This window comes from Mercenaria mercenaria, chromosome 13, assembly GCF_021730395.1.
Source record: "Mercenaria mercenaria strain notata chromosome 13, MADL_Memer_1, whole genome shotgun sequence".
Lineage (NCBI taxonomy): Eukaryota > Metazoa > Mollusca > Bivalvia > Venerida > Veneridae > Mercenaria > Mercenaria mercenaria.
The window spans coordinates 73,372,240-73,397,392 of NC_069373.1; the positions used below are offsets into that span (position 1 = coordinate 73,372,240).

Genomic DNA, 25,153 nt, shown 5'->3' on the forward strand with positions numbered 1-25,153 from the left:
TCTGACCTGATTTTCCCAGATTTCGTTGAATGGACAAATCTAAATCCACGAATTCATATCTATACAGGACAGTCGATGGACCCAAACCACGAACTTCATGCCCATGGAATTGAATGATATCGTAATCCATATTCATAGCTTACATTTATAATTTGACTTCAATTACTTTTAGTTAACGAATGTGGTAGCACGATTCGTTGATTCACAAGAAGTCTTAATGTGGTCCAAACACGTATAAACGCACAAAAATAGCATTCATTTCTTATATATTATTATTATACCAGATTTGTTGAGCGTCCTTTTCATATGTAATATACGTTCAAAGGTGCTTGTATACATTATATACATTTTCGACGGTAGCTTGCTACAAAAATAAGTTGTTGTTTGCTTTCTTTCAGTATTATAAAATCAAAATGAATATTCCTTTTGAAATTTTGGCTAGCAATTCTGAAAACAAAATCCGGACGACGCTATTTTGTTCATGCTCTTTTGTGGATAACGTTAGATTATGCTAGAATAGCGTTGGCGCATGTTGCAGAACCCTCGGGATACGTTGGTACACTCGCCCTAACGGGCTCGGGCACCAACCAATCCCTCGGGATTCTTTAGATGTTACTACACGAAAAAACATGTGTTATCCCTACATTTTAACACCAATGTTGTGTGCCCTTTTTCTTTCTATTCAAGTTGTATAATAAATGTTAATATTTAAGAATTAAATGCTATTTTTGTGTGTTGATGCAGGTATAAACATTGGGACTTCTTGCATATCCATCGATTCTTGGATAATTTGCAAGAAGTCCCAATGTGGTTTATTTATACCCGTATAAACGCACAAAATAGCATTTATTTCTTATATTTACAATATTTCGGTAGCTTGCTACAAAAGTAAGTGATTTGCTAACCTATTTTCGTGATCTTATTCACTTAAGAATAACAAATCTCGTATAATTATAATCCCTGAAGTAAAAGAAATATTTATAAGATGGTCCGTAATTATCATTTCTCCAGGCATTTAGGAAATAATCCATGGCATTGCGATTGTGGGATCTTCTGGCTGATAACGATTGTCAAAGAAGGATTTGTTAAAGAAGAACTGTTTTGCACAACGCCACAAAATATCAGCATGGACAAGGTCGATACCAGTGGTTTTGATTGTAAAGTAGATACAGGCAGTGTAGGTTAGCACACATTTTATTTATTTCTAATAATTTTCAAATTTACCCTAAAGTGTTTATTCATAACAATAGTCTGCTAAAATTCATAACAGCAGGGTCAGCACTTCAGTCATCAAGGTCTTTTGCCCATTTGCATGAATGAATTTGCATAGATGAGACAGTATATCCGCTGTCTGAAGTCCAAACATTATTGCAAGACAATCTTCCAACGGGTAACATTTAGTCTGTCGTTTAGACTAGCTCACAATTTCGTAACGTAGTATGAAATAATCATACAAGTTTGCTGACATGACATTTGACAGAAACGCATTTGAAAATCTGCCCAGTTTGTTTTGGGCATAATTCAACTAGGACAATGCCATATATTTCTCCAATCACTTTTTATCCAATGGCAATATCTTATGACCCATTTAACTCATTGTGCTATTTTGATCTTTTGCCTGAAAAACAGGTGACAATTGTAGACTGAATGAGGAGAGGACACTGCACAAAAAGACAAATTAAGTTGAAGAATTGAGTACACCATCTTCGTAACAAAGGAATTTAGAAAAAGTTTTAAAACTACAAAAATTATTTTAGACAACAGTAGGCTAAATGGTACTGGCCTGGGCAAAAAATAAAAGCTCATACTTCATCATCAATCCAGGGTAGTCTATTTTCTTCTTCATCAAAACATGAATCCATGAACATACTCTCTGCAATATGATTTCCCCCACCAAATTTAAATTTCAAAACTAGGCAGTCTGATCGTTAAGGATCTTCCCGCTACTATGAAACAGTTGAATATTTCCCGCCATCTTGTGTCCCGCCATCTCTACATCGCACATCACAAGCCGCCATTTTGTAATCCACCTGCAATCCACCAAACATGGCGCTGAAAACCCCGTTTCTGTATTATTTTTTCATACCATTGATGATTGACAATAATAGATGGAAAACAACTAAACTGTTATAACCTAGCAAATGCAAACAATGTTCTCGAACAAAATAATATAAAACTCGTTCAAATCAACATTGTCTTAAATATGTTGTTTCATCGTTTTATTACAGAAATGAGAGGGGAAACAGTTGTACCAATCATATTATCAAGCATTGTGGTTGTTGGTGGACTTGTAGCGGTTGTTACTATGTATTTCTTGAAAAACAGAACAAGAAGAATAAAGAAACCAATCATGGTATGAATATTTTTATTACATGTTAATTTTTAATCACCGTTGAGTTACAAGGGTACCGGAAACACAATAGTTTTCCATACACTGACGCTAATTTCATATTGGATACGTATGTATGTCGTTGCATTAATTCTTTTATTATGTTCAGTATTGTCGAACTAATTCAAGCTTCTACACAAATTTATAGTATTTACATTACATTTAAACGTGTAAATACGTATGTAATAAAAGAGTTATTATGTTTGCATCGGAAAATATGAACTCGTTCATTAGCGGAAGAATATTGCGCTCCTAAAGTCGCGCAATATTTCCGCTGCAGAACTCGTGCATATTTCCCGATAAAAACCTAACAACCTATAAATGTTGTTCGTATTTTATTAATATATATCACCGAGTGAACATCATATGCAATATCTAAAATGTATGTTCATGAGTGAAACACATTTTAACATGTAAAACAAACAAATGTTCTTTTTATTCTTTGTTTTTCAATGGTTTCAACAAAACTGTACATATTTTACCGCGCAAGGTCACGTTCTATGAAACAGTGAAATTTTCAACAACCATATTTAACTGATATTTGTAATAAATACCAGTAGTTCTTACTTATTACACAGTCAGATTGAAACTATGACGTATGTATTACAATTAGTCTATTCATTAGTTATTTACTTGCAGATGATCATGAATGGCCAGTATTACAGGCCAAGGACAGTGGTGGACAGTGCTGACATGACCGTATCTACAAACACATTAGAATACACAACATTTGAAGTCAGTGATGAACAGAAACAGGTCAGATTTTGTTACATGGTTTTAACTTATATATTTCAAAATACTTGTTCCTATTGATTTTTCTGATGATTTAGAATACGAAAACTCTGGCAAACACATGTTTTGGTCTATAAAACATTTTGGCGCTTTCATAGCTGTGTTTGAAATCAATAACTAGATCTACATGATTACTTCTCTCATAAAGTAAATCATTTTTATTCTTTGTATACAATTTTACCACAAAACACAATAAATGACTCACTAATTGTCTTTATTCGTGAAAGCTTTGCCAAGGAGAATACTATATTGCTCACATTAATTTTTTTCTCTCAGAAATTATCTATTTGAACATATTATGAAATTTGTTAAGTCCACTCCTTTTTGTTTAACAATATTTACGTCAGGTGTGTGAATTCGGGTTTCCAACAGAGTATTGTATTACCATGGCAACAAATATCGCGCAACACATATCGCTCCCCTTGCCACTTATTTCTTATACTTTTCATTGTTATGAAAGCGATTTGATGACATCCCTTGCACCCAGATATGTAGACAGGCATTACTGCTGTATAAACAATACATCATGCTATCTTGTTGACATTTTCAATATGTATAGTCCGATTTTTGCTTATATGGTGCATGTGTCAGGATACGGGTTATATGACCCAGGGAAGTGCCTACACCTTTCTTATTTTGAAAAATGAAATGGGTCCAATCGCTGAGGTGATTATGCCATAGACTAGCTGACATCGTTTGTCTTAGACCAGCTGACAAACAATGTAGTTTTGTCATTTTGTTAAAAAGTATAGATGATGAGACTTCAATTATATGTCATATGGCGACTTTACAGCTTTAATGGTGGAGGGAGACCCCCAGGTGCACCTCCGTGCATTATTTCGTCACGGGCAGGCACCTGGGTAGAACAACCGAACTTCTGTAAGCCAGCTGGATGGCTTCCTCACATGAAGAATTCATCGCCTTGAGTGAGGCTCGAACCCACATCGATGAGGGGCAAGTGATTTGAAGTCAACGACCTTAACCACTTGGTCACAGAGGCCCCCTAGCGCATCTCCATCAACTTCATCAACTTCCCTAGCACAAACATTTGAAATGGTTCTTTAAATGCATACATGTCTGTTATATATAAATTAGCACAGAACATTTCAAGGCATCACGTTCTTTGCTGTATCTTCTCAGTACAGTTTTTATTATTTATTTACAGTTTTAGTACAGTTTTTCTTCCTTCAGAATACCTCTGATGTTGGTCTTACTGATACGAAATTGTTTGGTAGATTGCGTCTTGGCAAACTTATCGGAAGAGGCGCATTCGGTGACGTGTTCGAAGGTATGGCTTCCGATGCTAACAGTGTGTGGAGAAAAGTAGCCGTGAAGAAGATCCGAGGTAAAAGAAGTATTGTTGTTTTCATGCACAACAACTATCGCTTGATAAACTGTGTGGACTCTTGTTGCTGATGTATTTCTTGCAAAAAGCCCATGAGGAAACCATATATAAGTTGCATTCCGCTGAAATTTCCTCCTTATAAAATTCCATCTCATTGTAATTACACATTCTGTAACAATACGAGACCGAAAGATTTTATGCACTTCTGTAAGACCACTTAGAGTGTTTCAATGTAAATGACAACAAAAACTTCATTTTCAGATTACATAATTAAATGCTTTATTCGTGTCACGTTTTCTGAAGACAGTCACGCCATTTCAGTAAATCTCTATACAATGTAACTTCTAATTCTTAAAGTGCATTCAAATAGACAGTAATATTTAAAGCCCGATATCCTGCCGTTTTGTGTGGCTTTAGGTACTTTGATGCTTTCAGCAATTTCATATTTCAGTCTGGTTTAATTTAATGAATAAACACAAGTCTGAAATGTACGAGCGTATATGGGAAGTGTTAAAGATAACAGTTTTTAACTTACTTAGTGCTTTTGTTTAAAGTTTTTACAGGCTTCTTACTTAGATATTCTGAATTTCGTGCTCAAAAGTTTTAATTATATAGATTGTTTCTCAGTGGTCAGGAAATGAATTTGTTTCAGACTTTAACAAACTTTCAGTTACATTAACTTACGGTCATTGAATTCATAATACATGTTAAAATTTCACTGGAGGACAAGCATTTCTAAAAAATTGATTTTGATATCCTAATTGCCAGACCAATATTACGTTATGTAAGCACGAGCAATAATCTTAATAAAACATACTATATTTAAGGAATGATATAAAATTATGAATACAAGACCTACTGTATTATATTTGTCAAGGATTTTCATTGTTAAGTCTATAGTTTGCTTACATTTATTAGAAAAATTCACTGTGAAATTAAAATTACATTCCTTTGCCTATCTTGGTTGCACAACAAAGATAGATTGGATATAAACCGAACCGACAGTTAAACGCAGTTTAAATAATAGACTTTTGGTTCTATGGTTTGGTTGAAATAGGAAAATATCTATCAAATACAAATATAAAACAAGAAAAAAACCGCCCGCTTTCGAATACTTTTTGTATAAAGGGATATAATTACAAAATTGCATAAAGAACAATTCATACATTTTGATAGAGATCTAACTCCTTATTTTAATTAAAAATAAATCGCTAAATATATTCCAAAAGTGAAAAATGTCAAACGTTTCTTAACTGTGATAACCACCTTTAAATACTATTTTAGTAATTAGTCGGATAATACCTAGCAGTATTATTGTTTAAGTAACGCCTGAGACAGAGAAGATTGTTCATTGATAACTAGGAATCAGTAAAATAACAACGATCAAAATTGAATGGACGACTGTTCGCGACCGCTATGACTGCTGATGTTAGTACAAATAGAAAAAAACCCTTAATACTCCACACGTTGACCCTCAGTACCCATAAACCTTTAGACTTTCTAGTGCTTTATTTAAATTAGGTTAGAATTATTGACATATAAGAAAAGCAACGGAAGAACGTTATGTTGCTAAACTACAACCGCATGACATACTAAGCAAAACCACAATACATTTATGTGATTATATTCTATAAATATTAATTTATACGTATATTGTATGTATACTAAATGTATAAGTAAGTAAGTAAGTAAATATTTTATTATAGTGACATGTGTTAAACGTTTCACAAATCATATTAGAAATAATCAATTTCACACAACACCCGGTGCAACGGACCTATAAGTTACATAGTATACAAATATTAGCAATATTATATCACATGAAATTATATATACAAATTCAAATCTGCTCAAGTTTATACATCAATTTATAAATATAAGTCAACAGGTGAATTCTATAAAGTTTGAATATGAATTAGTTTTTAAGTCAATGATTATACAGTGTATTTCTTCTTAATAAATGGGCATTCACGAGATATTTAGCTACTTTTCTTGGAAAGTTAGTTACAATATATTTCATTTTATCAGTATCGTTCATGTTTGTAAACTGTGTATCAGACAATTGGACATGGAAAGTGTCTACTCTGATATCATTATAAAATGAACACTGGATTAGAAAGTGCATGTAATCTTCAATTTGCTGATTATTACGAAATGAAAATAGTCTTTGCTCTGGTGGCTCGCCAATATATCGCCCTGTTTCTATTCTTAACGGTAGAATACCACATCTGAACTTGGCTAACAAAGATCGCTCGTGTTTACTCTGATTTAAATAAACATATTTTTCTGTTCTAAAAGTATTTTTGAAGGTTACATAAGTTCGTAATTTATATATCTTCATAACATCCGCTTTCCGTATATTAGTGTAATAATCAACTACCTTTACCTTGGCGGTGTCTATGTGTGCAATAGATTTGTTTTCAAAATGTCCTATCAAGTTCATGTATATTTTTCATGTCAGAATAGAGCTAATGTAGAGAACATTGTATCCATGCTTGAAACGCGCGATTTAAGTTGTTTTTATTTGTTTTCTACAATTAAGACAGTGTAATAAAGTTACTTTTTGTATGTTAGATAACGCAACAACAGAGGAATCGGACATGCTAATAAGGGAATGTCAATATTTAACTGACAGTGGGAAACATCCAAATATTATACAAGTATTGGGAACTGGAGAAATAAATGGTAAGATAGTATGTTATATATGATTTGAGAAAGGGTTACTATATAAAAATAATATTATAAAATGCTATAATTTCTTGTATTATGTAAGACGTAAATTTTAGGTAACACAATATGGACATTTCCAGATTAAGTAGAATATATTTACTGTTAGTAAATGTCATTGTTTTCTTAGGGTCCTTGATAATGGTTCTGGAGTTTGCAGACAATGGAGACTTACTTGCTCACCTGAAAAGCTTGGAACGCACCAATCACAAAGTTATACAAAACCTTGACTCATCAGAATGGAAGGCTTATTTGCAGAACACACATCCTCGTTTATTTCTATATATGTGGCATATTGCCAAGGGCATGGAGTATCTGGCTAGAATGAAGGTAAATAGAAAAACACAACAGTCTGTACTTATTCTAATTAAATATCTAAGGATAGTTTTGCAGACCTAATTAGGTTGTAAGTTGACCTATTTTTAAGAAATTTGACTACTTTTGAATTACAATCGCAAAATACTTTTTATATTTCAACCATTGTAGGCTACACATTTTTGAAACCATTTGACAGTGTTTTGATAATTGTCTTTGAAAAGTACACCTTGGATTATATCAAAATATTGATAAAAAAAGTAGTGTCCGGAGAGCTTCAGTTAATTTACGCTTGCAATGCTGATACTCTTTCTTTCTTTATTAGATTTTTGTACCCCCCGACTACAAAGTTGTAAGGGGGGGGGGTATACTGGTTTCAGGTTGTCTGTCTGTCTGTCTGTCTGTCCGTCTGTCTGTCTGTCTGTCTGTCTGTCCGTAGACGCAATCTTGTGCGCACCATCTCTCCTTATCCCCTTGACAGAATTTAATGAAACTTCACACAAGTGATCAGTACCAACAGTAGTTGTGCATGGGGCATGTTAGGTTCTTTTAGAAAAAAAAATGCAGAGTTATGGGACTTTGTTTTTTTTGTTGCTATACTATATACATAGACACAATCTTGTGCGCACCATCTCTCCTCATCCCCTTGACACAGTTTAATGAAACATCACACAAGTGATCAGTACCAACAGTAGTTGTGCATAGGGCATGTAAGGTTCTTTTAGAAAAAAAAATTGCAGAGTTATGGGACTTCGTTTTTTTGTTACTATACTATATACATAGACACGACACAATCTTGTGCGCACCATCTCTCCTCATCCGCTTGACACAATTTAATGAAACATCACACAAGTGATCAGTACCAACAGTAGTTGTGCATGGGGCATGTTAGGTTCTTTTAGAAAAAAAATTTGCAGAGTTATGGGACTTTGTTTTTTTGTTACTATACTATATACATAGACACAATCTTGTGCGCACCATCTCTCCTCATCCCCTTGACACAATTTAATGAAACTTCACACAAGTGATCAGTAACAACAGTAGTTGTGCATGGGGCATGTTAGGTTCTTTCAGAAAAAAAATTTGCAGAGTTATGGGACTTTGTTTTTTTTGTTACTATACTATATACATAGACACAATCTTGTGCGCACCATCTCTCCTCATCCCCTTGACACAATTTAATGAAACTTCACACAAGTGATCAGTAACAACAGTAGTTGTGTATGGGGCATGTTAGGTTCTTTCAGCGACAAAAATTGCAGAGTTATGGGACTTTGTTTCTTGTTAACATACTATGTACATGCAGTCTGCATATGCAATCTTGTGCATGCCTAATCTACCAAACCCTTACACACAATTTTAGATAAATATTCTGCATAGTTATGGGACTTTGTTTTTTGTTACTATACTGTATACATACAGTCTATATACATACAGTCCACATAATTATGCAATCTTGTGTGCGTCAAATTGCAATGTACTGTGTCAGTGCATGCGGGGGGTACATTCATCACCTTTAGTGATAGCTCTAGTTAGATCTACCTTTTTCATAAACTCGATAAATCGTTTGCTAAATTTTATTAACGTAAATAGGAATTAGTGATTAGATTTAAAAGTAATCAAAACACTCTTCCTCCTTGTTCTTTTTCTTTGTTTTAGACCACGGCTATTTCTGTTGGGTTATTGTGCTTGTTCTTATTAAAGGCTCTGACTTCAAGAGCGTATGACAACAGATATTTTTATAGATATCGGGAAATCATATATATAAATCTATTTTCTGAGAAGGCTTTGAAACTTAGTTACTGACAAATTAAATGTTATGGAAACACATACGAATAAGTTGTTTTTACTAGTTTTTCCATTCAAAATTGAAAAGCGTTTGTAACGGGGTACCGTAGGTAAACTGCCTTAATCATAAAGCTTTTTATATTTATCGGTGGTCAAGCAGAATTCCTCCGTGGTGTATTGGTCAAGAAGGTCGGACAGTTTTTATTGCATAGACATGCCCTTTTTTTTATTTCGCACTTTTAGATAGTTTTAAGATAGTTTAGAAATTCAATTTTAAAGAAAGGTAATTTTAGGTCCCTTTAGAATTTAGATGATTCTGAATGAAATTAATGATGCATTACTCAATTAATTTCAGTCATATTACACATAAATTAGAAGTATTTGACGCATTCAGATATTAATTTACTATCGTGTAAATCGCAATAATTCAAGTTTATACGCGCTCTGAATGAAATTGAATAGCTGATATTTGCGAAAACTTTGGGTTTCTTTTGCCTTATGAAAAGGCTAGTGTGCTAATTTTACTTAATAACTTCGTTTTTATTCTTTATTCCTGCTTCCAATGGATTTTTTTTTCTACAGATTTTATTTCTTGTTTTACAGATTATTCATCGAGACCTCGCAGGAAGAAATATTCTGTTATCTTCTGAACATGTGGCAAAAATATCAGACTTTGGCTTGTCACGTGACGTATATGAAAATGGCTACTATTATCAAAATTCTAACGTAATATATATTTTTGCATTGCTAATTATTTACATATAATTTATATATTATATATATATTTATATATTTCGTGCTATATGACCACCGGTCTATATTCAACACATGTATACTGGCTAATAAGTCAAAAAATTAAAAATAAAACTGAAAATTAATATCTGAAGTCATGTAAAAATATATTAAATTGCTCGCCGGTCGATAATCAAAACTATTGCTCGATAACCGAAGGATACTGTATAAACTGTTTATTGATACTAAACTGGTTTTTGAAATATATTTTAAAGCTTTGATATCATTTTGATATATTTCAGGCAACAATTATTTCCCACTTAAAGGACAAAAAATGTTAATTAAAACTTACAAAGAGTAACAAGATTGTTTATAAAACATTTTCTTGTTTATGAGAACGATATATCATTTTATATACTGATTCGTTCTTTTTTAAGATAAGATTAAAAACAAAAGTTTAATTTCTTTAAAAGTGTTGCTAAATTCCTCCCTTTGATTTTGTAGGGTAGAATGCCTTATAAATGGATGAGTCCTGAGTCATTGTTCAGTGGAAAGTATACTACAAAAAGTGATGTTTGGTCATTTGGTATTTTGCTCTGGGAAATCGTTACACTGGGTGCAAACCCCTACCCCGGGATACCACCAGACATGCTCCAAAACATGTACAAACATAATTACGTCATGCCATCGCCGCCTTTATGTCCTGAATATATGTAAGTAGATCCTAACAATGTTGCTTGATGAATAGAATTGAAAGTTCTCTACAGGTTCAGTCCTTCCCTAATATTTGTATTCAAAGCTTTCAACCTAAGATATTTCTGGTTAACTAAAGTTTGGGAAATATATGTGACTTTATATGGGCGACCTGAGGAGTTTCCACTTTTTCTACTTTGAAATAAATAAGTGTAATGTTGTCAAATTCTAAAATCAATTAAAATGGAAGGAGCAAATAAATTTATATATTACAAATTGTGAAAAACCAGTTGGTAGCTGATAATCGATAGACTGCATGATATTGTCTTACTATGTTGAATATATGTTACCATAAACCTAGCAACAGCGAGTCTGGTTGAACTATGCACAAAAATTACTAGAACAAAGTCTGAAGTGAGAATGTAATTGACCATTACATATTCAGGAATTAATTTGGAGCGATGGAATAACATCGTTTTTACGAAGGATAGTAATATTTCGTGACTTTATAAAAGTGTGTAAAATCCTTCACGAATATTTTGCTATAAAATAAAGGAACAACACTGACTCTCTTTGACGTCATGAAGCGTGTATGAGTTCTTGACCACACCAGTAGTCAGAAAAGAAGTTGAAATAATGTGTTTTATTTCAGATACAGTATTATGGAGGAATGCTGGAGCTTTCTACCGGAAAAGAGACCAGGATTCGATTCTTTGTTGGACACATTTGACAAATTGCTACAAACGGTAGTAAATAAGGTAAGTTCAATTGTGAATCTTCTTCTTTCGACTTAAGCTTTCAAATTACATCTACTATCCATCTAAAAGGCAGATGAATCATATTACTTTTTACTGGAGTCCACTAAAAGTTTAAAAACAGGTTTGTGCAACAATGTATAACAATATGCCTCGCTCGGGGGTCAATATTCCACATGAAATATCATATACAGTCCGTTTAATTAAGTATGTTCAAATTAATAGGCACAGAAATCGCAAATATGTTTACTTTTAGCATTCCTGTTTTGTATTTGCAAGTTACTAGGATCATAAAAACCGAAATCCAGAAATAAAGTAGTAGATATTGTATTATAGTAACGTAAAATGTTCTGCCTCGGGCACGACATATCTCATGTCCCTAAATCAAACATCCTTTCGACCTAAATTTATTTCATTTCAGGAATACATGGATGTTTTCAAATTGGATGGAAAAGAAGATTGTGTATCTAATGCGGACGATAACATTACTTGAAAATGGACGGGAACAACAATTGTACACCGATAATCTTATATGTGAATTATCGTTAATAGGTGGAACACACTTCAAGTAACTTTATAACAATCATAAAGAGAAAAGGAAAATACGATCCAAAAATATATAGCTGTTATTTGCTTTCCTTGTCATCGAATATGCGGAAACTGTTGAAAATTAAATGAGTTTATATACAGCTATTATTAGTTTTAGTACAATAAGTGATACCTGAGAAAAAAACGTAACATAAGTAACGATAGAAGTTTGAACCCCAATTTCTCAGTGGTTGTCAGAGAAATTTGACAAACTTATAAAAGTTCCGTAGTGATTGTCAGGGGTGTGTGTATGTGGAACTAAAATTCTTAACCAATTATGGTGATTAATACTTTATAAATGATTAACTCGTCTATGAAGTGTGTTGTATGTGATACCGGGTATTTACTAAACTTTCAGGCGTTAAATGATGTGAAAATGTTTCTATATTTGTAATATATTTCAAATACAAAAGAAAAGATATCAGGTGGATAATTGTGAGTTACGTGTGGAAATATTTACGCTTATCACATGACTGTGGCATTTTCCTTTGAAGTGTTTGAAATTTGAAATGTTTTGAGTAGATCTAAATAAATGTTCTTAAAATAGTATTTATTTGTTTGGATTATGCATACATAGATCTTTTGGAGTATACAAACATATAAGGAAATCCTATAATGTGTTTTAGTAAAAACATCTGTGCCTTTAAAACTGTGAGCGATACCTGTGTGTAACGGAATTTAGAGCACGGCTAACTGTGGCGATACCAGAATTTAGTAAACACAAAACTTCAAAGGAAAATGCCGCAGTCATGCGATAACATCTAATTGGAGAATCTTTTCCGCGTCTCAAGCTCGCGCTTATGCAAATCAATATGAAATGTTTCTAAGGGAGGCTCAATAGAGGGAAAATATTTTTAAATATTTTAGATTTAAGATATTCAAAAATGTATTCAGTTTACTTTTTTTATCATGCGATAAATCAGTTAGACAATACACACGCGTGTGTTACCGGCGAGTATCATCATGCTTGGAAGAATCTCAGCGAACGTAATCTGGCAGCATACTCGCCTCTCCGAGGCTCGTTTGCTACCCAAATTACGTTCCCTGAGATTCCCCAGCGCATGATGATACCAGCTGGTAACACACTTGTTTGTATTATCTAACTTATACAAAATTTTATGACACGATGTCAAAACGTAGTGTTGAGTACTGCGTTGATAAACTTATCAACATTTAAATGATTAAAAGAAATACATGTATGTAAATATTCCAGTCACCAAACAGACTGGTGCTTTTTGCCTCACTATTGAAGAGTTACTTAAATAAGCTTGGTAACTTGTAACTGGAATTTCACTGGATCAATGGTAAAATTGTTTCTAGTTGAGCTAGGACATATTTTAAAGAACTTTTGGTTAAATTTACTGAAACATCTCTTTTTTCAACCTAGATGCACTTTGAAAAGCACAACCAGTATTATCACTTTTATTTTGCTTAAATGTGTTTAGTGAGTGTATGTAATATATTAATACATGACTCTTTATATAAATTGCCTGTCCATAGTGCTGTTGATCGGTCTATACGTCGATACTACATTTTGCTTTGATGAAGTAAAAAATTGAAGAAAAATTTACATCGGGCAATAGTTTTACTATGGCCAGCAAGCCATTCAATAATGTATACTTTTATCTTCTATTATCCTGTCACTTGCAGTATTTTCGACCCGATATCAGGGTGCCGTATATCTTTCTTGATATACCGTCAGTTGATCATGTGACCAGTGATATACGGTCAGTTGATCATGTGACCTTATGATCGATATTGTTGTCATAAGAAATTTTGCAACGAAACCATCATCATTGTGTTGGAAATGTCCGAACTAAGAAAATGAGTGGTCAAATAATGAGTTTTTATTCAAAAACGAAGAAGTTATTGCGATTTTGCCGGTAATCACGTCATTATATAAGTGACGTCATTACGAATATGACGTCATTAAAGCGGTTGTCGCACACTTATTTTTGTAAAATAAATTGCCAAATATCGGAAAATGAAGTAATGACAAGATAAATAGAATAATAGGTTAGTGCCTAAGATGGAGAAAGTTTATCTGGCTCGGCTCCGGACGTTATCAGGTTCGCCTTCGGCTCACCCGATAACCTCCTCCACTTCGCCAGATAAACTTTCTCATCTACGGCACTAACCTATTATTCTCTATTTATGTAACCCATGCTAATGTTTATATATGCAAAATGCAATTCCATCCTTCTAGAAGTTTTAAAAGACGATATATAATTTTTGATCTGAAATTCAGTAAATTCGAGAATTTGATTAAATTTGTAAACTTATGAAATTAACACAAAGGCATTTGGTTACAATAGGTGTTATATGCTTGTTAAATGTCGAAAATATATTAATATTTCAGGAAATATCTTGCATTCAGTGATAACGAATCAGAATGAGTATCTTAACATTTGGACTTTAAAATACCAGTTTAGGCAATATCCCGGAAATGGCCAAGTAAACGTTATTAGGAGTTGGGGGTAACAATTGAAATAATAGTCAATTCTTTGGGGACTTAGTCCCGAATATTTTCAATATTTGATTTTTTGTTCACTGCAAAGAAGTTTCACAATTTATGTTTAATAGTTTTAGTATGCATAGAATGAGGTTAATAACACTTTTTAAAAAATTACACACTCACACCTTTTTTTTGCACAGCACCTTCTCGATAAAATGAAAAGTTTTGAATTTTCAGGCATCTATCTATACTGTTATATTTTATGGTTTGTTCAGGTTCCCCATAATAACTTTAGCTGACAACATGTACTATACTAGTTCAATATTTACATATACAGCCTATATTATGTAATCATGTCTCACCATTCAGCATAAATATCATTAATAGTCGTTTCAACTGATAGTGACTGAATGAGCAATATTTTCCAACTGTGTAAGCTTACTGGATCACGCGGACTTAATGACTTTTTACAGGTAGTGCGCATTAAGGGAAATAATAATATTAACACCAGTCAGCTACCAAACGTATATATAACAATAAGTATTTGTCAATCTATATTCAGTTTATATATATATAAACTGAATATAGATTGACAAATACTAAGAACAACTACTCTGACGTTTAATATTGCCTGTTTAAAATGAATACAGTTGCACATAATCATGTTTAGCATTATCAATTCTAAAAATCGGTATTTTCTAGAAGATTGGTACCATAAGAAATAAGAACATCAGGCCATCAAAACTATGTTCTCACTGTAAAAGATACAAAAAAAAGACATTTCATGTAAACAATGTTGGCCCGGTGTACTTGGTGTATATATTTCCAAAGAACGATAATACTGATACAATTATTATCATTTATTCTAACATGACTCGATTTGATTTCCAGTTAAACAAAGAAGGAATTCAAGCTCTGTATATTCTGCGATAAACAACGGTTGACGCGCGGACCGGTAAGAGAGCATATTATGACGTCATATTGCCGCATGACGTCCGATACATTACTCCTCGGATAAATGAAGTCCAGCATAATATTAATTAAAATATGCCAATGAGCATGTCAGAACTAAAACAATCAAGGCCTTCTTGTGATTTATCGTCTAATTTACCACGGTTGATCATTCAGATGCTGCAGTATTTAACCACTCGGGCTAACGCCCTCGTGGTTCAGTTCCTACGCATCTGAACTCTGAACCGTGGTAAACTAGACGATAAACCACTCGAAGGCCTTGATTATTTGTTAAGTAAAAAGAAAGCAAAAAGGGCACATATTTAGTGATTTTAATGTTGCTTTAAATATGCTTTCAATTGCATAACCCAGTTACAAAGAACTTTTGACTTTTGATTGAATATATTTTCCACAGAGACTTTCATTTGGAAGGTAAATTGATAGAATTTTTGTTTTTCTCTATTTTTGTAATAATTATAAGGTCTATGTAGTTACAAAATTGAATTAAAACATAAAATCAAGCTTTTCTCTGACTTTGATCATCATTAGACACTGGTAACTTTGTTGATTTTTTTAAAAAAAGCGATTTTGTGGGATAGTTCACTCTGGTTTTCATGCTTTCTCTGAAAATGTAAACTTATGCCAAAGTGAACCATCCCCAAGAATTGGTGTTTTAAAAATATCTGAATCAAACCTGCAAAATTCGTATTATGTTACCTTATATTTACATTTGTCATGTATCATGTATTGAGTGAAATAATAAAATCTTAAAAATCTTTAAAACTGGACAGTCCAACCTAGCTTTAACATTCCAGAACACTTCTCTTTTTCACTCCATTGACTAGGGAGAGTGTGCAGAACGCCACCATACAAATTAAGTGGTGACAAGATATGCCACCATACTACACAGTGTATTTGTTTTTCAACGATGTGTACGAGTGTTTATGCATACTTCCAATTTTTCATTTGAATATTTGTACATATTTTTTTTATCTCAAATAATTTAAGAGACATGAGTAGGCTATTACTTCATATTATTATTATTACTTAACATCTGTACGTGACAGATTTATTGCTTATTATCTTTTCTTGTCTGTGTATTTTGTATGTTGTTTTTTTTTTTTGTGCTGTTACACACAAGCAAATGCCTTTATATTGAACATATATTTGTTGACACACTTGTCCAGAACTTTGATAGTATTAACACTATTGTTAGCACACTTTTAAATAATATACATTTTGTTATTATGTACTTTAATGTAAATAGTCACAAAACAGTATAGGGCAAAATCTTGTTACCCAGGCCAAATGAACGAAGAAGCCAGTTATTTGCCAGCCAGGGATGTGTTACGTCATTTTTGACGTCATTTTACCCTGTGTTGTCACGATGAAAAATTCGTAAACGTCCCTTTTTTATAAGATTATGTTTAGGTAGTTTGGGTATATAATAAACAATTTATTAAACGGCAACAACGGCCCTTACAAGGGTTTTAGCACTACTTAATTTATATTAATACTCGGTTTACACACTGCAAATATAGGTTAAGTTATGCGTATAACCAATTCCTGCCAACCATGGCCGTTTAATAGGTGTAGGCCTATATTACTCACATTAATACTCTTTTTTGGGGGGAAATATTGATGAAAGGCGAAAACATTTTATTAAATCAAATTAAACTAAGCGGCAATGAATTCAAATCGCATACGTTTTCTTTGGCCGTTGATTCACAGTGGACATTATCTACAATTAAATAGTACATTTTTAAAACTTGTTATTTTATGACATTAAATGTATGTCATATGCTTAAAACAGTGTTAATGCTAAAAGTAGTGGAAAAAACTGGAGAAAACTGAGCAATTGTTTTCTATTTGTCTTTCATAAGAATAAATTAAATAAACTGAAGCTGCAAAATCTCTTGTTGTCATTGTTCAGCAGAAGACTTGGAACATATTTATGCACGAGCAAAGGTTTACAAGTTATGGCGCCAAAATGACCTAACAATCTTTATTGTATGCTTCTGAAGTATATTTCTTAAAGTTTGTTTTACACTAACTTATGTACATAATTAAATGTCTTTGTTATGAATAATATTAATCTATACGATGATTCTTTGGATGCATAATCTGTAACTATAAACGGTTGCGATAATGAAAAGTGGAATACCAATTGCAACCCAAATCATCGACTTGGGCAGTGTTCTTTTATAAAAGAAAGCATTGAATAAATTTCATGGTAAAAATGTGATAAAGATAATGTACTGCAAGACTCTTAAAGCAGCATGCCTCCAGATTTGGCTAAAAAATAATCTTTCTTTCAAATTGAAGTTTGGTCTTATTATGAACATTAGAATATGAATTTTTGTTTCTAAAATATTTTAAAAGTTCCAAATCAAGAAAAAAAGATGACCGCGTCGGGAATCGAACCCCGAACCGCCGCGGCAATAAAGACATTTTCCCGTCGTCATAACCAATAGCGCTATAGCTGAAGTAGTGAATAATGACTTCAAAATAATAGATATTTATAATCGAGACAGTTTACATGGAGTAAAAGCGTGACAAACGCTTTTCGATTTTCATCTTAAAAAGTACTAAAACAGCAAATTCTCATGGGTTTCCGTAACATAAAGTTTGTCAGTAATTAAGTTTTAAAGCCTTCTTAAGAAATATAGCATTTATTTCAAGATATCTAAAAAAAAATTAAAAAATTGTCGAACGTTCTGGAGGATTGCTGCTTTAATCATTTACGATATACATTTATACGGCGATCCTTTGGAAGCATAGAATGCAACTAAAAAATTGAGTCTGGTAAAAATAAATAAAAAAGTTGCGTACCAACTGCTTCCTAAATCACCAGATTTAGTAGATTTTTTTAATAAAAGAAGGCATTTGAACGAGTTCCATGGTACAAATTTAAAGTTGCTCTTTCATTAACAGAGATAATACAGAGTAACAAGTGAATGAAGTATTGCCATGCAATACAAAGTCCCCTACTGGAAGGCACCTAATTTTCTCTACTGCAGTATAACATAATGAACTGATATCTGTCAATGTTGTATAAACAATATTGTACTATATATACAATATGCTATAACAAAACACTTGGATTAAAATTTATATATATAAAAACCTATAGTTGTTTTCATATTGAATTTTTTTGGCTGATTATAAAAATGTTATCATGTAAGTTATTTATAGTAACAACAAAGGGAAATTAATCTTTAAAAAAAAAAAAAAAAAAAAAATCTATATAATATAAGTCCACAAGAAACTCTTTACCAGGTAGAGATAGGTCAAAATACACCTAAAAATTGGATGTAACATGCATGCTGTACCACAGAAAAGTGGTCTTGATTTTTCTCTACCGCCAGTAATAAAAAAGTTAAACTAAAATCTATTTATAGTAAAAACAAAGGGACGTAATTCTAAAAACAAGGGTGCCTCATGGTGGTGAACATTTGGTCCAAGTTACATCAAAATCCCTCCATGCATGAAGAAGAAATGTTCCGTACAAAGTCATTCTTGAATTTGACCTTTGACCTCTAAATATGACCTTGACCTTAGACCTAGGGACCTGGTTCTTGCACATGACATGTTGTCTCATCCAGGGGAATATTTGTGCCAACTGATATCTAAATCCTGCTTTGCATGACAAAGTTATAGACCGGACAGGAAAAAAATCCTCTTGACCTTTGATCTCAAAGTGTGACCTTGACCTTTAAGCTAGGGTACTGGGTGTTGCGCATGACACGTCGTCTCATCATGGGAAACATTTATGCCAAGTAATATTGTAATCCCTTGATGGATGACAGAGTTCTGGATCGGACAGGGAAAAAACCTTATTGACCTTTGACCCCCAATTGTGACCTTGACCTTTGAGCTAGGGGTCTGGGATTTGCGCACGACACGTCATCTCATCATGGGGAACACTTGTGCTAAGTGATATTAAAATTCCTTAATGAATGTCAGAGTTATGGACCGGACACGAAACAGACCCTGTTCATGCTATGTTAACATTTGACTGCTAAGTGTGACCTTGACCTTTGAGCTAGGGGTTTGAAAGTTGTGCATGACACATCGTCTTATTATGAGGTACATTTGTGCCAAGTAATATTAAAATCCCTTCATAGATGGGAGAGTTATGGACCGGACAGGAAAAAAGCCTTGTTGACCTTTGACCTCAAATTGTGACCTTGACCTTTAAGCTAGGTGTCTAGGTTTTGCGCACGACACGTCGTCTTCTTATGGGGAACATTTGTGCCAAGTAATATTAAAATCTCTTCATGGATGGGAGAGTTATGGACCGGACAGGAAAAAAGCCCTGTTGACCTTTGACCTCCAACTGTGACCTTGACCTTTGAGCTAGGGGTCCGGGTTTTGCGCATGACACGTCGTCTCATCATGGGGAACATTTATGCCAAGTAATATTAAAATCCCTTCATGGATGGGAGAGTTATGGACCGGACAGGAAAAAAGCCCTGTTGACCTTTGACCTCAAATTGTGACCTTGACCTTTGAGCTAGGGGTCCGGGTTTTGCGCATGACACGTCGTCTCATCATGGGGAACATTTGTGCCAAGTAATATTAAAATCCCTTCATGGATGACAGAGTTATGGACCGGACACGAAATTGCGGACGGACGGACGGACGGACAGACGGACAGACGGACGGACGGACAGACGGACGGACGGAATGACGGAAAAGCGCATTCCTATAGTCCCCGAAACTGGTTTTCAACCAGTAGGGGACTAATAACATACTTCAAGCTGAGGTTTTTATAACCTATATACGCTAACACAGACTGTAATTTTACAACAGCACATTTTCAAGCCATGTGTCTGGCTTTCGTTTAAAATAACTGCTTACCGCTTACAGAAAAAGGCAACCTTTTATCCATCCTTTATATTCGATATTATAGACATTCTGAACTCATTTGATAGATAAAGCAATATTATAGTATAATTTTTCAAAAGACAAGTATCCAAAGAAAGAATCTTTATAAGAAGGGAGCATAAAAAAATAGGACATGTAAAATGTCAGGGAAAATTTAACTATCTAATTAAACGAGGAGCAGTAATTATCCTGTCGTTCGGTTCGTTGTTACAGATATAATTTACAATGCCAAGGCAATTTTCTCGTCAAGAATTCTTTACTTAAAGATTTAAGGAAACGTGAACATGTTAAAGAGGCATGTTCCATTTTAAGTAGTAAGGAATTGCCGTTTATATTTTGCTGATTGCTGATATATGACTACCGTGTCATCATAATGTTTTATCAATTTAAAATAATCTTTTTCATATTGAATATCTCATAACATTTTAGCCTGTCCTGTCCTTCCACACTTTCTGTAAAAAATTATATCCTATTTCAACTGAGCGTCACAGAAATGTATCCTGCGTAGCCTCTTCAGAGATTCTTTCAAATGTATGTCATTCATACATAACTCTTGTTGCAGTAGCAATCAAAACGAAAGAAAAAAATTTAAAAACTCTAACAAATTCCTTCAAATCATTTGGTTTCATAAAAAACATGGTAACCGGCGCCGGAACTTGTTATCCCTATATAGTAATATTTAAATATTTCTAAATCTTGCCAGAAACCTCTTGCTCGATTTTGAAATATTTCCACAGGGTTGTTCTTTACGAGGCTAGTTTTACTCTATGTGGCGAATATGAACCGCAGAAATATTCCTTATGTGACCCTCTACCCAGTTCCTTTGAGTCATTCTGTTTCGTTAAAAGGAATAGCCAGCGCGGAACTGGGCAAATTTTATCATTTACACAACCAGATCGGATGTAAGCCAACGCAGTTCTATACCAAGTAGTTAAAATATAAGTGGTCCTAAACCTTTTTCCTTTCCTCGTTCCCTTTCTCTATGGTTTTTTTTTTTTTAGTGTTTTCTTTTACTCTACTGCATTTCAGTACAAAATTGCCGCATTCTCTCATAATTTGTATGCTCCTGTCGCATTCTGTGTAATAGATACGGCGTAAGAATATTATGTTCCGAAAAGGGACATGAAAAGAAGCGAAAAAGGTTAAATTAAGAGGGTTGTATTTAATGATTTTTCTTTGTTGGGTTTAATGTCGCAGACCCCAGATGTCCCTTTGTGTATTATTTCATCACGGGCGGGCACCTGGGTATAACCACCGACCTTCCGCAAGCCAGCTAGATAGCTTCCCCACATGAATAATTCAATGCCCCGAGTGAAGCTCGAACCCACATCGATGAGGGGCAAGTGATTAGAAGATTTGAACTTTAACCACTCGGCCACGGAGGCCCCTTGTATTTAATGAAGTGTAACTTTCTTACATAAAAAGCTAACAGTTCTTTTTCTCTAAGAGTGAAATAATTCTTTATTGGAATATAAGTCCCTGAAATTCTGATGTTTTATAAATGAGTCTGTTCATGATAGCTTAGCACATGCAGGACCAGCATTCCAAAGCTGGTGTTAAAATATTATCTAACTGCACATAGGTTTACATTAAAATCGGGCACAAAATTGTTGAATAGTGGTTTATGTTTGCAGCTTTGCACTAAAATTAGGCTGTTGTGTGTGGTGAGGATGAAGAACGTGAATGAGTAGATTAATATGTATGTATAAGAAAACGATTTCGATATTTTACTCAAAATGTCTTGATTTCAAAATAGTGGTGCTAACTATTAGACTTAACATTTTTTTTTCTGACGCATAGCACAAAAGATTAGGCAACCTTGATCATTGAACTTTAGTTTTACACCCTATTCTCTCTTTTAAAAGATTGATAATTACCATTTTGCCGACCGATTACTTGTTTTGTCATACAAATATCAGAAGAACTCTGTAACGTTTTCCAGGAACTCCGTAACAGTTATCAGAAGAAAACATGACAGGTTATCAGAAGAACTCCATCCTTCGTGTAACACTTCCTCCCCCGTGTATGATAAATGTGAATAATGATAATTGAAAAATAAAGTGTGTTAAAACATGTTAAATGTTTCATGAAAAAAAAGATTACATAGTTATAAATACCCTGTTTTATGTTTTTTATTGAAATGCGAAGGCGCGCGCGAATACCGCCCGTGCCAAGTTTGTCTATCAATTTTTTCTCTGAAAATAAGTGGCTATTAATTTATAATGGCCAGGGCTAGCACTGTATTGCATTAGTCAATTTGTCTACTTGCTTTAGATGAATGTATAGTAAAACAGGAATACCCATACACTTTAGCAAAACTAAAATTCTGACTTTGGTCAATCGTAAATGATTATATAAATAGCTATTAGAATAGTACTGACAATAACTCTCAAAGCTGTTTTGATATTTCTGTACCGGGTGCAATTTTTGTAAGCTTGCACAAAAGCAAGTCTTTTGCCATGTGTACTTTTGCGCCTGGTGCAAACCACTTTCGTTCCTATACAAATTTTCCATAAAGTAAATCAACAGTAATGGCTGGCTATTGAATATTCAGTGCATCAGATAAAATATAAACACTAGGAAAAAGTGAAATTTAAGAATTTTACAACCAAACATGTCTTAGTTTCCTTTAATGAAATTTAGCTGCGTTTTCAAATCGCAAATGCACCCGGGTGTATGACCAAACATTTTGTTTTTTGAAATTTTAAGTTTGAAGGTCAATGTCATCTATACATAAGTAGGTTTGTAGGTTTTGCCACAAGGTTTGTTGATAGGGTCATTGTGGGCTGTAGGACCAAAAATGATATTTATAAGATGAAGGTCATATTAGGTTCAGTGTCATTTATATAAAAGTCAGATTGCAGGTCTTACCACAAAGTTTGTTGAGTGTGCGTATGAGCTTCAGAGGTTATATTGTATTACCTTTTCTTCATATCCCTATAGATTCAGTTTTTGTCTTCGTCCATTGGTACAAATGAAAGGTTAGAACATGACATAGTATCTTTAATTACATGCTTTTCAGTGAATTAACGAAATATTACAGTGAAATATATCTGGTACAAATGTATTTTCACATTGAAAATTATCAAAGATATTTTTCATTCATCTGAAACGGGTAGTCTGATTCAAAAATAAGTTCGTGGTGATCCTCTACTACCTTCCTTCGAGTTATTGTGATATAACCACATATACAATATATATGACATACAAGGGGCGGGGCTATTCTTTCTGTGGAAAACTTCGAAAATCGTCTCCTCAGAAACCGCTGACCCGAATTTAAAATGATTCCACAGGCACGTTCCCTGATTAGATTTAATTTCCGCTTACTGGATACTTATTTTTCACACGGCCAGAAAAAAATACTTTCAAACAGCTTACATTATCTTGTTTCATAGTACAAATGTAAGTTATGTATTGACCGGTAGCTGATTTGCGAATTTTATGTGGTGTAAAGAAATGGGTACAACTTTTATACAAAAAAACTCTCAAACTTCCTGATGTACTGTGATTTTCTTGTCCGCCAATACTATGGAAGAAGAATCTAGGTAAATTAACATAAAATCTAGAAAAAAAACATATGTGCGTTTTTTTCACAATGTGTAATAAAATGCTCCTAAAAAGTCAGGTCCTATAGATGTAATATCAAGGTAAATGACTGACACAAAGGTGTGCTTAAGAGAATGTTTTTATTGTTGTTATTTTACGTATAATTCGTTATTTAGCTCACGTAAATGATGCGTTTGGCAAATCTGTATAAATAAACAGACAAACTGTGTATTTGAGGACATGGCAGAGGACAGAACAGGAAGAAAGGGACACAATATAGAAAGGTGGCTCAAAAAATTATTTATTAAGCAAATCTGAGCGCTTTACTACACTACTGATCTGCCTGCTAGGTCTGACCAAACTTGCAACAGCGATAATCTCTCTAATCTCTCGTCGCAAATACCACGTGACATGAAAATCACATGGCCGTTTAACAGAAATGATTTTTTTCCTATTTTCGATTTTACTTTTTTATTTTATCGCTCATTAAATATTTTTAAATGCTCTAAACAATTTCACTAGTTAAAGCATAGCAAAAGTTCCTTCTAGGGCACATCTATAGAAATAAATAATGATCATCTCGTAAATGTTTGGTTGCAATGTCTGTTTTAAATATTGGTCATCAGTGTGTGGAACCCCGGGATTGGACGCCATGACAAGACCACTCTACGTTATTGACATATATTCGCCTTATTTTTTTCTGTTTAACATCCTTATGTAGTGATTTGATGCGCTAACAGTCTACGTCCTCACACACAACAAAGTGTAATTCATGGCTGTACTGTAGTAGTATCTGTCCTAAATCTCATGAGTGTGACATCCGGTCATTCGATGCGTGAATTTGTTCCGCACAATGAGTGGGTCGCAACCATATTGACCATGCATTCGAAGGTAACGACGTATGTTAACCTTTGTGACAAATAAGATGCTTGGCATGTTTCAACAACGCCACTTTTCTATCCTCGGCTTTAGTAATATGTACTAAGTAATCCGAAGAGCGCGTCTGAGAGTTGCCTCAATCAGGAAAGAATTATTCAGGGGTTATTTCTAAGGTCAAGGAGTTTGATTGGCCAACTTGTAATGACAACAGATTTCGAGGTCAGTTGCTCAGTCAAGTGTGACTTACCAATTCTCAAGAGAAGGAACAATAAACTAAAATCTAATATGAAATGATTAAATAAACGATT

The 25,153-nt window shown here is 33.7% G+C and overlaps 2 protein-coding genes across 2 annotated transcripts in view; both read left to right on the forward strand.

Moving 5' to 3' along the window:
- The window catches only part of LOC128547790 (phospholipase A2 inhibitor-like), an 85,443-nt gene extending 84,257 nt beyond the window's left edge, over nucleotides 1–1,186 (forward strand). The window contains exon 11 of the mRNA XM_053520982.1: nucleotides 1,012–1,186. Coding sequence (XP_053376957.1) covers nucleotides 1,012–1,186 — 175 coding nt within the window. The remainder of the gene's footprint in view (nucleotides 1–1,011) is intronic.
- A 3,189-nt stretch (nucleotides 1,187–4,375) lies between these two features.
- On the forward strand, nucleotides 4,376–17,419 carry LOC128548006 (fibroblast growth factor receptor 3-like). The gene is made up of 7 exons (XM_053522255.1): nucleotides 4,376–4,526; nucleotides 7,101–7,211; nucleotides 7,384–7,583; nucleotides 9,960–10,082; nucleotides 10,593–10,801; nucleotides 11,434–11,539; nucleotides 11,958–17,419. Exons 1-7 carry the CDS (start codon nucleotides 4,472–4,474, stop codon nucleotides 12,027–12,029), a joined length of 876 nt encoding a protein of 291 aa, XP_053378230.1. The 5' UTR covers nucleotides 4,376–4,471; the 3' UTR covers nucleotides 12,030–17,419.
- The last annotated feature ends 7,734 nt before the right edge of the window (nucleotides 17,420–25,153 follow it).